Genomic DNA, 11,967 nt, shown 5'->3' with positions numbered 1-11,967 from the left:
GTCTTAAAATTTATTCAGCTGCGTAGCAGGCTAAAATATGATAATAGTGGTTAAAATTTGATGTTTCTCAAAAGAGAATTTTACATTGTGCCTGTTCAAACGCGAAGAATGTTTAGTGTTTGTACGTATTTTGTCTTTTCCTCATTTGTTTTTCGTATTTTTAACATGGTGGAAAACAAAATTTTTTTTGTATCTATCTCCGCACTCCTAAAGCCTAGAACGCAACATACAAAAAAGCACAACGAAATCTTGAACGAAAAATTTTGTTTTGCTTTTCGTTTTTCAGTACGCAGCTTTAGGAATAGATTGGAGAGTTTTAACTCATTTGGTACTTATATTTTATTTTCGTGGAAATTCTTTCTTGTTTTTTCATAAGCATTTTCATTGTCGAATTTGGAAAAAATTTCGTTTCTTTATACTTTAACCAAACAGTTCCATAAAACCTTTATCAACAAAACTACGAACACATCTAGTTTTTCACATATCCTCTCCTGTCACCTGTCAACTCAAAACTTGCACGTGCAGTTTGTAGTGCTTCAACAAAAAAATAATAAAATATTTTTATTTAGATAAAAAACTTAATAAATAAATTCAAAAAATGTCCAATAAATTATTTTTGGACAATCAAGACGTTCCCTATGAACCATCCGAATCAGAAGATGAACTTAGTGAAGGAGAAAAAGAAATTCTAAAAGAAGTTCGTCAGGGCAAAAATAGAAAAACCGATTCCAAACATGAAATTCTAGCTTTCGATGAAAGTGCAGATTCTGATGATGCACAAGATGCCGACGATGCTGATGATATTATTGGTGATAGTGATATCGAACGTGGCGATGAAAACGATGGCATTCCCGATTCCAAGGCCTGGGGTAAACAACGTCGTTCTTACTATAACACAGATTTTGTCGATCAAGATTACTCTGCTTATAATGAACAAGAAGAAGAACAAGCTCAACAGGAAGAAGAAGAAGCTAAAGCTATTCAATTGAGATTAGCAAAACAACTCGATGAAGCTGACTTCTTCCTCGATATGCCAACTGGCGCTGGATCCGATTCAGACGACGATGAAGAAGACACAACACTCAAATCCAAGTCGAAAAAGACTGAAAAAAGTACCAAACTCAAATCAGATTTGAGTAATATGTCTCAACGAGAGATACAACAACTCTTTAAAAAAGATTCACCAGAATTTGCTGGTCTAGTTGAAGATTTCCAAACATATTTGGAAGAAAGTCGAACTATTCTTACACCGGTCATACAATTTGCTGATGAACAGCAAATTCATTTACCAATTTTTGACTTTGTCCGAACAAGGGACAATATGATTATGTCATATTGTACAAATGTAGCTTTTTATTTGCTTTTAAAGTCTGAGAGAATATCAATTAAGAATCATCCAATAACCAAGCGTTTGGTGACCTTGAAAAAGCTTATCAATCAAGTTCAACAAAAATACGAGGATATTGTTAAGCCTCAGCTTGAAGAATTACTGGAACGAATTGAAAATGGTGCATTGATTGACATTGATGTGAGCCCAGTTAAAAAGGAAGAAAAGTCAAAGAAGAAGAAACTTCGAATGATGAAAGAATTCAATAGCGAAGGTGAAGAAGAAGAAGACGATAGTGGCGAGGAATACGAAGAAGCGCCGAGTAGTAAAAGAGTTAAGATGTCAAATGAAGGTTCAACAGATGACGAAGATGATGACAAAGAAGAAGGTGAAGAAGATGAAGAGAATCTTGAAGAAGACGAAGCTGAACGTCGTGGAATTACATACCAAATTGCAAAGAACAAAGGTCTTATGCCACATCGCAAGAAGGAACTTCGCAATCCACGAGTCAAGCATCGTGGCAAGTTCAGGAAAGCACTTATTCGTCGCAAAGGTGCAGTGCGAACAGTGCGCAAGGAAATCCAACGATATGGTGGAGAAGTTTCTGGTATCAAAGCCACAACCAAGAAGGGAATCAAAATCAAATCTTAAAAATATTTATGTTTTTTTTTTTTTTGTTTTTAAGCATTCAGCAATTTTGTTGTAATAAATTAATTAAAATTTTTTATTCTTAAACAAAAATTTGTTTTTTTCATTCAACACTTTCAATAGGAGGTATCTTCCAGTTTTTTTTTAGGAAGTCCAAAGGCATTCGAATTCCGTTTCAAATTTCTCATCCATTTTTAAAAGGATATATGGAAAATGACAAAACTTTCCAACTTAAGGTGCAGTTATAGCTTTCATTAAAACATTTTATTTCCGTTTTTAAGACAATGAAGAAAATAATAATGGTTATAGTGGGTAAATTCATGAGGGTCATAAGAAAGAGAATATGTTTACTAAAAAAAATATTTAATTTTAATTAAGACTTTTTTTTAATACAATTTTATCTTTTCACTGATCATTGAAAATTTCATTGATCATTGAAATGATAAAAGCCAAAATGAAGTTTCTTTTTTAGTGGAAATATTCTATGACCCATTACTTTCATGTTGTTTCCCTTTTCACCACTTGACTGTCTTAAAAACGGAAATAAAAACTAAACAATGATGGATTTCAATGATAGCTATAACTGGCGCCTTAAAACAAAAAAATCGTTTGTTTATTACAAAAATTAAATTGTTTAACTTTTTAATTCATGAATTCAAAAAGTAAATCACTCTGTTTTTATGTTTGTTTGTTTATCCTACGATGTAGGTTTTTTTAATAGAAGCAATTTTCGGAAATCGTCATTTGTTTTTGATGATGAACCATTTGCTTCTGATGTTGATGTTGCCGACGACGACGATGGATTTATTTGTTTTCTCACTACATTAGGAATCAATGACATTCGTGGTTTTTGACTAAGTTGTTGTCCAGTTATTTTTGGCTTTCTACCTGGAGCTATACCAAGCATTTTTGGTATATTCAAAGGTTCCTTACCTGAAGTAGCCTTTGGAGGAGGTGCAGAAATGGCAACGGATATCTAGAAGAAAATATTTTATTATAATTTTTTTTTAACATTAAAATTATATTTAAAGTCTTACAATGTGATCACGTAATTCATACTGGTCCAATTTCATTAAAGCTTTTGTGGCTGATTTTTCGTCATCGAATTCAACATAACTGATGCCTTTGAATTTTCCACTTCTGAAATACAAAAGAAAGAATTTATATATAAATCTAGAAATGAAAGCACAAAGTTGAAGGAAATTAATTTTAAAAGAAATAAAAGAGCGGATTAATGAATCAAGTTACGACTACATTATTTGATTCGTGCTTATTTCCCAAAGATATGTACAAATTATTTATGTATGTAAATTTAAAAAGAGTAAATTGCTAATATCGTATTCTGCGCTATGTGTGCAAGTGCATTGTTGCTTGATACAAGCAAAAATTTATTTTGTTTGCAGTTTTCGTTCACATTCGAGTCTAATTAATAAAAAAAAGTATATGCCAATTTTTTCAAAATTCTGAGTCAGAGGACCATTTTTTCAAAAACTCTTCATTAAATTTATATGATTTAAATTTAACAGATAGGAATGAACTTCTAGCTTTTTAAAAATGGGTTTTTAATATTGTAGGAGTAGGTGTTGCCGTTGTGTACAATTTTTTTTTCGCGCTTTGAAGTCAATTTGTAAGAAAATTGCATTTGTCGCTTAAACGATGGAAGACTGTCCTTCACTTCCATATTATTTCTTTTGTTTTAGACAATCTTTTGGTATCATTTAGTTTTTACATAAATGCCGGGTTCCCTATTAATTTGCTTTAGGCCCTTATTGCGAGTGTCGTTCAACTTTCGATGCGATAAAAGTCGATCGAATCGATAAATATCCATTTTGGTAATGTGTATCTCTTTCGACGAAAATATTTGCTATTGAACTATGAACTTGATTTGAGTCGATAGCAAAACTGTAAACGAAAAAGATCGAAGGATAAAACAAAAAAATTCGTTAACAACAGAATTTTACAACACAAAATTCATTTTCGATGATCGATTTTCGACAAAAGTCGTCTATCGATAGACAAACGACACTCGCAATAAGAACGTTAGTTACTCTACAATTTCGATTCTATTCGAAAGTTGTTTCCACTTCCTAACTCGAAATTTTTTGTCAAATCCACTCGAATTCGAAAATTTTCGTTCTGCAATTGTATTAGAAAACGCACCGATTAAAAAAATGTATCTTTAAGAAAATTTAAGGAATTTACAGAAAAAAAATCTGCACCAAAAGACTGATTGACACGTAAAATGAAATCCTTAAGCAAAAGGACAATTTGCAGGAAGATCGGGGCGTCAAATTGGACATGTCATTGCATTTGAAACCTTTGAAACTAAAATCTTAAAAGAAAATTTCTCTTTAAGACTGCCAAAAATGTGTCAATGCTTTTTTTATCTCTAAAGAATCATTTTTCTGTGAAACTTTTTTGATGCTCTCATTTTTTTCCCTAATGTATGTAAATTTTTTGAAAATTGTATATGGAACAAAAACGTTGATAAATATCAAGTTTAAAAAAATAATTCAACTTACTTGTGAAAAACCAAACGAACATCGTGCAATTTACCAAATTCACTAAACATTTGTTCGACTTCTTCTTTTTTTACATCTGGTGGAAGTCCTTTAACAAAAAGTTTTTTAGGTTCTAGTCCATCTACAAATTCAAGATAATAAAAAAATTAAAACAATTTAAAATACGCTTGAATGTTTGAAATTTACCAGAAAACTTGAATTTCTGCCTTTTCTCTTTATCTCTTAGCACACTGGATATATAAATCGGTCGTCCACTTATCATCTTACGATCAAGCTTTAAAGCTTTATCAACTTCAGTCTATAATAATAACGATAAACATTTAAATAACAAAAACAAAAATGTTGAAATACTTACCTCATCTTCTAATTCTATATAACCAAAACCTCTACTTCGACCATTTACTGATCGAATTAAATTAATACTGGAGATTCTCAGTTCAGGCAGTTGTTCCTTAACTTCATCTTCATTTGAACTTAAAAGAAGGAAAAAAAATTATCACAAACATGAAACATTTCGAAAAGTATGATGACTTCTCACTCACTCGTAATTCAAATTACTGACAAATATTCTTAAATGATCTTTTGTCAAATCAATCTCTTGATTTTCATGTTCTTTAAATGCTCCTGTTGTTGATGATTTTCTTGCATCTTTGGGTGAAAATTCAGTAGCACTAGCATCGGTAACAATTTTAGCCTTCTTATCTTGTACGTTGGTTTCTTGTGATACATCACTTGCTTTTCGTTTTCTATCTTTATTACCTTTTTTGTCAGCTTTTGGTTTTTGTTCGAGTTTAAATGAAATATCTTTAATAGTTTTTTGATACTGTTCTAAAAATTGATCACAATCTTTCTGGCAGGACACCATGTTACGCATAGAACCATTACAACGTTCGAATCGTTGCCACGCCGATATTATCACAAATGGGTTGTCCAGATCTTGAGAATGGAGGGCTTTTCGGAAGAGTCTAGAAAAAAAGAAATTTTTTTTTACTGAAAACCCTTTTTGAGATATAAACTGTTTACTTTCTAGTTGCATCAAGGTCACGTCGCAATTCTAGTTGGGAGAACTCAATCCAGAGACCACTTTTAGTGGCATTATCAGAACTCTCTGCAGAAAAAAAAATCAATTTGTTTTGTTTTCAGAAAAAGAATGCCACATTCAACTCACCCATTACAGTAGTCCAAAGTTCTTTGCCCTTTTTGGGATCCTGCAGGGGACCATACTCTAATCTTCCCCAAAACTGTAATATCTCACAGTTGCAGTCTGCTAACACACCCCATTGTTGTCCCAATGAATTCCAACACAAGTTAAAGTTTCTCCTCAAAACTTCACATTCTTCTTCATCCTCATAGTTGGTGAGCCGTCTAAGATACGTCAAGTATTCCAACCAAATAGCAACAACTGGCTCGGGTGTTTGAAAGCCCACCGACAATGAACTCTCCAAAACCTCCTGAATTTCCTGTCGACTCTTTTCCATTTTCTCCAGCAATTGCATTCTTTTTATGTACAATTTTTCATTCCATGAACAATTGCGCAATGCTCTATTACTAACATCTACAGCATTCTGACGAAATACTGGTAAATCTTGAAGTTCTTTTGGACGTTCATATTCATCTCGATAATCAAGAAATGAAATATACTCAAACCAACAGTCAGCATTTAAGCAACAATCGGCAACTAGCCGTTCATAGAGAGTTTGAAGGATATTTTCGTCAAGAAATTTATCCGATTCTTTAATATAGCTTCTGTATATTTCAGCTTTTTCGCGATAAAATTTATCATCGATATCAAGAAGCTTTTGTTCGTGAGGAAGTATTTTTTGCAAATGTCTTTTGGCACGAAAGTATTCATTTTCTATGGCTTCCCAATCGATACCACTGTAGGCTGGAGCTGCTTTGTTTTGTTCGTAGGCAACTTTGAATTCGATATAGATGTCTTCCATATCGAAAAGAGGTAATTTTAATTGTCGTAGGTAACTTTGAATATTTAAAGAGGTTTTTTCGTCGGCACTGTGAAAAAAAGAATAATATTAGATGTTGATTTGACTATCAAATGCCAAGTTATGAGTAGAAGATTTAAAACAACATGAATGTGCCTTTTTTTGTCTTCTGAAAATCTTTACATCAGGAATAACACAGTTTTGGAAAGAATTAATAATTTAATTGACGCGCAAATGAAGAGTTTGTGTATGGGGTTAAAATTTGTAAGGAGACTTGCAACTAAGCTACTTCACTAGAGCCCGGATTATAAAAAAAGCGATAAAAGAGAGAAAGGCATGTGAAACTTCGAAGATGTTTCGGAGACTCCATTGATTCTGTTTCGTTTCCTATCTAGAAGCACAAAGATGTTTAGGAAGCGTCTGACCAAATATGTGAATTACATTCTACCTTAGAACGGACGTAGGCCTTATAATTTGAATTCAAATCACAAAGGGTAGAGAATTTCCTGCACCTTTTAAGAAAACTTGAAATATGTGGTCGTTCCAATGTAGATCACAAATATCAGATACTGACAGCTCTTCGGTTTCATTATTGCATGTACCTTTCGTGGATAGTGGCAATGGGGTATATTGAATTTCAACGACAAAATGCAGCATTGGGTTTTCGAAGCATTAAATTCTACTCATTTTTCAACAATGCTGACCAGAATTCAATGAACTTATCATACGCAACCGTTCCAGCTCTACATCCGAAGAGCAGAGACCTGAAGTTCGAAACGAATAATAATTCATTACACATTAATTTTTGGTCTCAAATCAAAGGAAAAGTAAAACAAAAGTTGTTGTTTATAATAGGCCTCTTTTTTTCTAATACTCAGTTACTACTTAGTTTTCATTTTATTTGCAAAACAATAATAAAAACTACACAAGTAAGCATTTGTTTTTATTGTTTTTCGATTAAAATAAAAAAATGATTGGCTACTGTGTTGTCCTGCTACATGCATACAAATTTTTGGTCAGTCTTGATATTTGGGAAATCCTACTGCAAATAGCTTTGCAAAAAAAAAAGCTTAATGCTTTAATAACATCTTCTTTTTCTGCTTTTCAAAAGTAGACGTATGAGCTTTGTTAACTAAAACTAAAGTAGATATTTACATTTTTAAGAACGTCGATTTTTTGTATTGTTAGCAATTTTAAAAACTACTTTTTCAAAACATTAAAACCAGTATTTTTGTATGTTGAATACGTTTTCAAAAATCCACTGTATTTTGAAATCTATTGATTTTTTTAATTTCATGCTGGGTTAATCCGTCGACTATCATTTCTAATAATGGGTTTTAAATATTCACAGCAGAAAGTGTTGCTAAAATTAAGTGGAAGCAGTCGCTTAATAATCTCAAAAATCCCAACTAGACTCTATATCTTCAACAACCATAAGTAAAATTCCTAAGAGATCTTTTTGTTTCAAGCAAGAAGATCAAATCTAATCGGAAACTTCTAATAAGATTAAGTTGAGATGCAGATCATCTAAGAACAGGTTTCGAGTGAACAACCTAACCAAGCGTGTTTGCACCGTATTTAAGAAAAGGTGGATTCACACCATGTGGATTAAGTTTATTTGATTAATCTATGCCATTTTATGTTAATTTCTTTTTAGTTTTTCTTACCTTTTTTCCAAACTCGCAACATACTGCCGGTACAATTTAAAGAAATTGTTTCCCTTTAAACAATGTAATCCATAAGTACCCAAAATCTCATCCCAAATTTCTGTTGCACGATTAGTTTTCGATGCGATTGTTATGTATTCTGAAGCGATTTCCAAACCTATTTCAAAAGAAAACCAAAACATGTATAAAGTTTTAACAAAATCTTAAAGAAAAAATTTTACTGTAATAATCCTTGAGTGCCTTCTGAAAGAGTTCATCGACTTTTTGTATTTCTTCTTCTGATAATGCAACTCCAACTTCGATTTTTAGATATTCCAACCAAATCTCCGGTGACAAAGGATAAACCGATGCAAATAAATTATAAGCATTTCGGATATTATCTAAATCGTCTGTTTTACTTTGTAGATTAAAAAAGGGGTAGTTAACAATTTGGATACATTCTTTTTGCAAAATAAAAGAACTTACTGCGATAATTCACATAATTTAACATATTTATCATAAGCATACTGGTTTTCCTTGATTTCTTTCAAAAGATTATTGTATTCCAAAACATGTTTTATTGTATCATCGACATCATCATCAGAATCATCATCATCGTCATCTTCTTCGTCGATGGCGGCAGCATCGGGTTCTCCCATTGTATCTTCATCCATTAGAACATCATCCTCATCATCGGCCAGCGTTTCGTTGCCAGCAGCTCCTTCTTCATCCGATTTGAGGAGAGCTTCTTCCTGTTTTTTTATTTAAGAAATATTTTACTTTTACTACTTTTGATTAATTTATTAAATATTACCTCAGCTTCGTCTATTTCATCGTATTTTTTAACATTTGCCGACATTTTATTTTGTTTAATATTTTATTTTTTATGAAAGAAAAGAAAAAAATAAAAATATTTTACACAAAAGTTCAAACCTAACCACAAATTGGAAGTGTTTTGAGAGGCAAATTCAATTGTTTGAGTGGCATTTTAACGTCAAAAATTGAGTGAGTTTTTTTTTTTTGAATTTGAGAACTGTTTGGTTTTAAAATGTGAAAACATTAGGTGCGTCCCATCAAGTGAGATCTCTGAGCGCTCAGAGATTTTTTAAGTAAGAAAAAAATCTCAGCTGAGCGCTCACGTTTTTTCTGAGACGAAAATTTTTTGGATTCAATTTCTCAGTCTTCTGTCTCTTTAATTTTTTTTTGTTATTATTTTGGAGTTTGTTTGTTGGTGTGCAGTTATAAAAGTGCTAAAAACAAGCTGCTTCACGAAATAACTTATTTTGAAATGATTTTTTATCACAATTTAATATTTTAAGAAAAGTTGCAGTTGTGTGAAGTGGCAGTTTAAGTGTTGGATTTGAAATAAAATGGATTCATGTGAGAATCTTGTCCAACAAAATTATTTTACTCTCTTACAAAATGACATTGAACCCTCAGTGGGACGCGCCTATTGATAAAAGGTTAGTTTGGTGTCTCAATCGTTGAACGATGTGAACGATAGTTTTTTTTTCAAATTCATGTTCGGTAAAGCAGTGTGCAGACAAGCTAAATTTTAACTTCCATATAAAATTTAAATCAAATTTATTTTCAAAAATCATAATTCTTGTTTCAGACAAATCGTATAGAAAAAAAAAATTAATTTGAAATTTGAACTGATCTAATTTGCAAAATTGGTGTGAAAACAGGCTATTAATTCTAGTGAAAACAGGCTATAAGAACGAATAAGATATAACTTTTTTGTGTTAATGTAATCAACAATTGTTCAAGAATAAGTCTAAAAACAAAAGAATATAAATAGAAAATGTGAAAGCAATTTCACAAACGAGGTCAGTTCAGATTTCAAATTTAATTTTTTTTTCTATAGAATTTGACATTCGATTTGCGTAATTAGCTGCGTTCCTTTGGAAATATTTATCTACTTTTTAGTACTTAAAGCTGCTTTGAACTACTTTTTCAATATAGCAAAAGTAGTTCAAAGTAGTTTTAAGTACTAAAAAGTAGATAAATATTTCCAAAGGAACGCAGCTATTATCTCATTTGGGCTCTAGGAAAGCAGGCTAATAGAACAGATAATAAATTATATGATTATAATTATCTGTGCTAATAGTCTGCTCATTAATAATATCAGTCGTATGACTTTCCTACGAGACTCCAAAGAACCAAAAAATTGACCTTTTTTCGTAGCTGCACACATTACAAACCTTTCCATCGACCATTGTTGGAAGCAATACATATTTGATTTTAATATTAGGTGTACTTTTTATTACGACCGGGCTAAACTGGACAAAAAAAAACATACAATATGCACTGCAGATTTCCGGTTAAGCCAAGATGCGTTTTTTTTGCCCAGTTAAGCTCCAGTTAAGTGATACCTATTGTCACTTAATTTTGGGCCTGGTTTTCAACGTATTCGATTCCTTCATTGGTTATGCCTTACTTTCTTTTTGGTCACAACCTGCATCACTGTTTCGAAGTTCCACTGTTTTTCCACATTTTGTTCGGTCACTTGGGTTGAATTCATAAACACAGGGCCGGTTTTAGGGGGGGGCAGCCTGGGCCGTCGCCCAGAGGCGCAAGCACTGAGGGGCGCCGCAGGCGCCCCGAACTTTTACAAAAGTTTTATAAATAACGAAGTCTATCCAATCGATGTTTTATTTATTTTTACTTTCACAAAGGCGCCCCAATTTTTTTCTATTTTACTTTTTCAACGGCGCTCGTATTGTTTGTTTTAAACTTTTTGAAGAATGAAGGCGCCCCCCAGTTTTGAGTTAATTTGTTTGGCTTCCGGAAGGACAATGGTGTCCAAAATCTTCATTCATCTTTGAAGAACAAGGCGCCCCAATTTCTTTTGAAAGACTAAAGCAATCTTAATATTCCTCCAACCAATTTAATTTTTGCAAAGGCGCCCCTATATATAAAACACTAAATCATATCTGGTAATATCCTGGCTGTAATATTGAATAAAGAAACAGAAGGGAGACAGACAGAATCCCGAAATTAAAAGTCCAGGAAGCCCAAAATCCAGAATACCCTAAATTCCGAAAACCCAAAAACCCGAAACCCCAAAATCCCGAAAACGCAGAATCCGAAAATCCCGAAAAACCAAAATCCCGAAAGCCCAAAATCCAGAAAGGCCAAGCTTCTCCATTTCTCATAAAAAACTACGTTTGTGTGTGAGAATAAAAGAATAGATCTGTTCGTTGTTCCCTCCTCCAGGGCACTCAAGTCATGTCAATTAACTGTCAAAAAAATCAGAGTTTCTCGGGTTTTCACTTTACATCGAACGCCTTTAGTTTCATCAGCGAACATCGAACACAGAGGAAATAACTCTGGTTGAAAAAGGAGCTACAAAAAACGCTTGACAACGAATTCGGAGCGACCCAGAGTGCCCTAGAGCTCACAACGAACAAACCTAATACTTATAAAGGTATGTCGTTTTCGATTGGCCGTCCGGAAGCGTCCGGAATCATTCAGAAGCCTGCTACAAGTTTTTTATTCTCCTACTGAAAAAAAAACAAAAAAATTATTTGATTTTTCACCAATACAGATATTAATGTCGAATTCCTTTCAATTTTTTGAATCGCCTCAAAAAAATCGAATTTTTGGTGTTAAAAAGGAACATGAAAACAGACCGAATTCTTTTTGCGATTGTATGTGTGTCATTTGACAACAATTTTTACACGAACGTCAAGCTGAAACCAAAACAATTTCTGCAAAATAAAACCAGAGATTCCTTTCATCAATAATTTTATTTATTTTCTTCGGTAATATAGATTTATTTTAATCAGAATCAAAGGGAAATTGCAGTTATTATTAATACTATGTTTCCACCTACGCTAAATCCGAGATTTAGCTAAGTAGATTTAGAATAAATCTCGAGA

General features: G+C 32.6%; 2 protein-coding genes across 2 annotated transcripts; one reads left to right on the top strand and one right to left on the bottom strand.

The window, feature by feature from the left end:
* The first annotated feature begins 484 nt into the window (after positions 1-484).
* On the top strand, positions 485-2,056 carry LOC129910256 (something about silencing protein 10). The gene has a single exon (XM_055987556.1). It carries the CDS (start codon positions 599-601, stop codon positions 1,976-1,978), a length of 1,380 nt encoding a protein of 459 aa, XP_055843531.1. The 5' UTR covers positions 485-598; the 3' UTR covers positions 1,979-2,056.
* A 527-nt stretch (positions 2,057-2,583) lies between these two features.
* Positions 2,584-9,045, bottom strand: LOC129910255 (squamous cell carcinoma antigen recognized by T-cells 3). Its single transcript, XM_055987555.1, has 12 exons — positions 8,898-9,045; positions 8,570-8,835; positions 8,326-8,501; positions 8,105-8,261; positions 5,666-6,507; positions 5,521-5,605; positions 5,040-5,462; positions 4,853-4,970; positions 4,684-4,795; positions 4,498-4,618; positions 3,013-3,115; positions 2,584-2,951 (listed from the first exon to the last, which is right to left on the bottom strand). The coding sequence occupies exons 1-12, from the start codon at positions 8,940-8,942 to the stop codon at positions 2,673-2,675; spliced, it is 2,727 nt and encodes a 908-aa protein (XP_055843530.1). The 5' UTR covers positions 8,943-9,045; the 3' UTR covers positions 2,584-2,672.
* Between the last annotated feature and the right edge of the window lie 2,922 nt (positions 9,046-11,967).

This window comes from Episyrphus balteatus, chromosome 2, assembly GCF_945859705.1.
Source record: "Episyrphus balteatus chromosome 2, idEpiBalt1.1, whole genome shotgun sequence".
Taxonomy (NCBI): Eukaryota; Metazoa; Arthropoda; class Insecta; order Diptera; family Syrphidae; genus Episyrphus; species Episyrphus balteatus.
The sequence above is the reverse complement of the archived record's forward strand: the minus strand, read 5'-3'. Positions and strand labels throughout refer to the sequence as shown.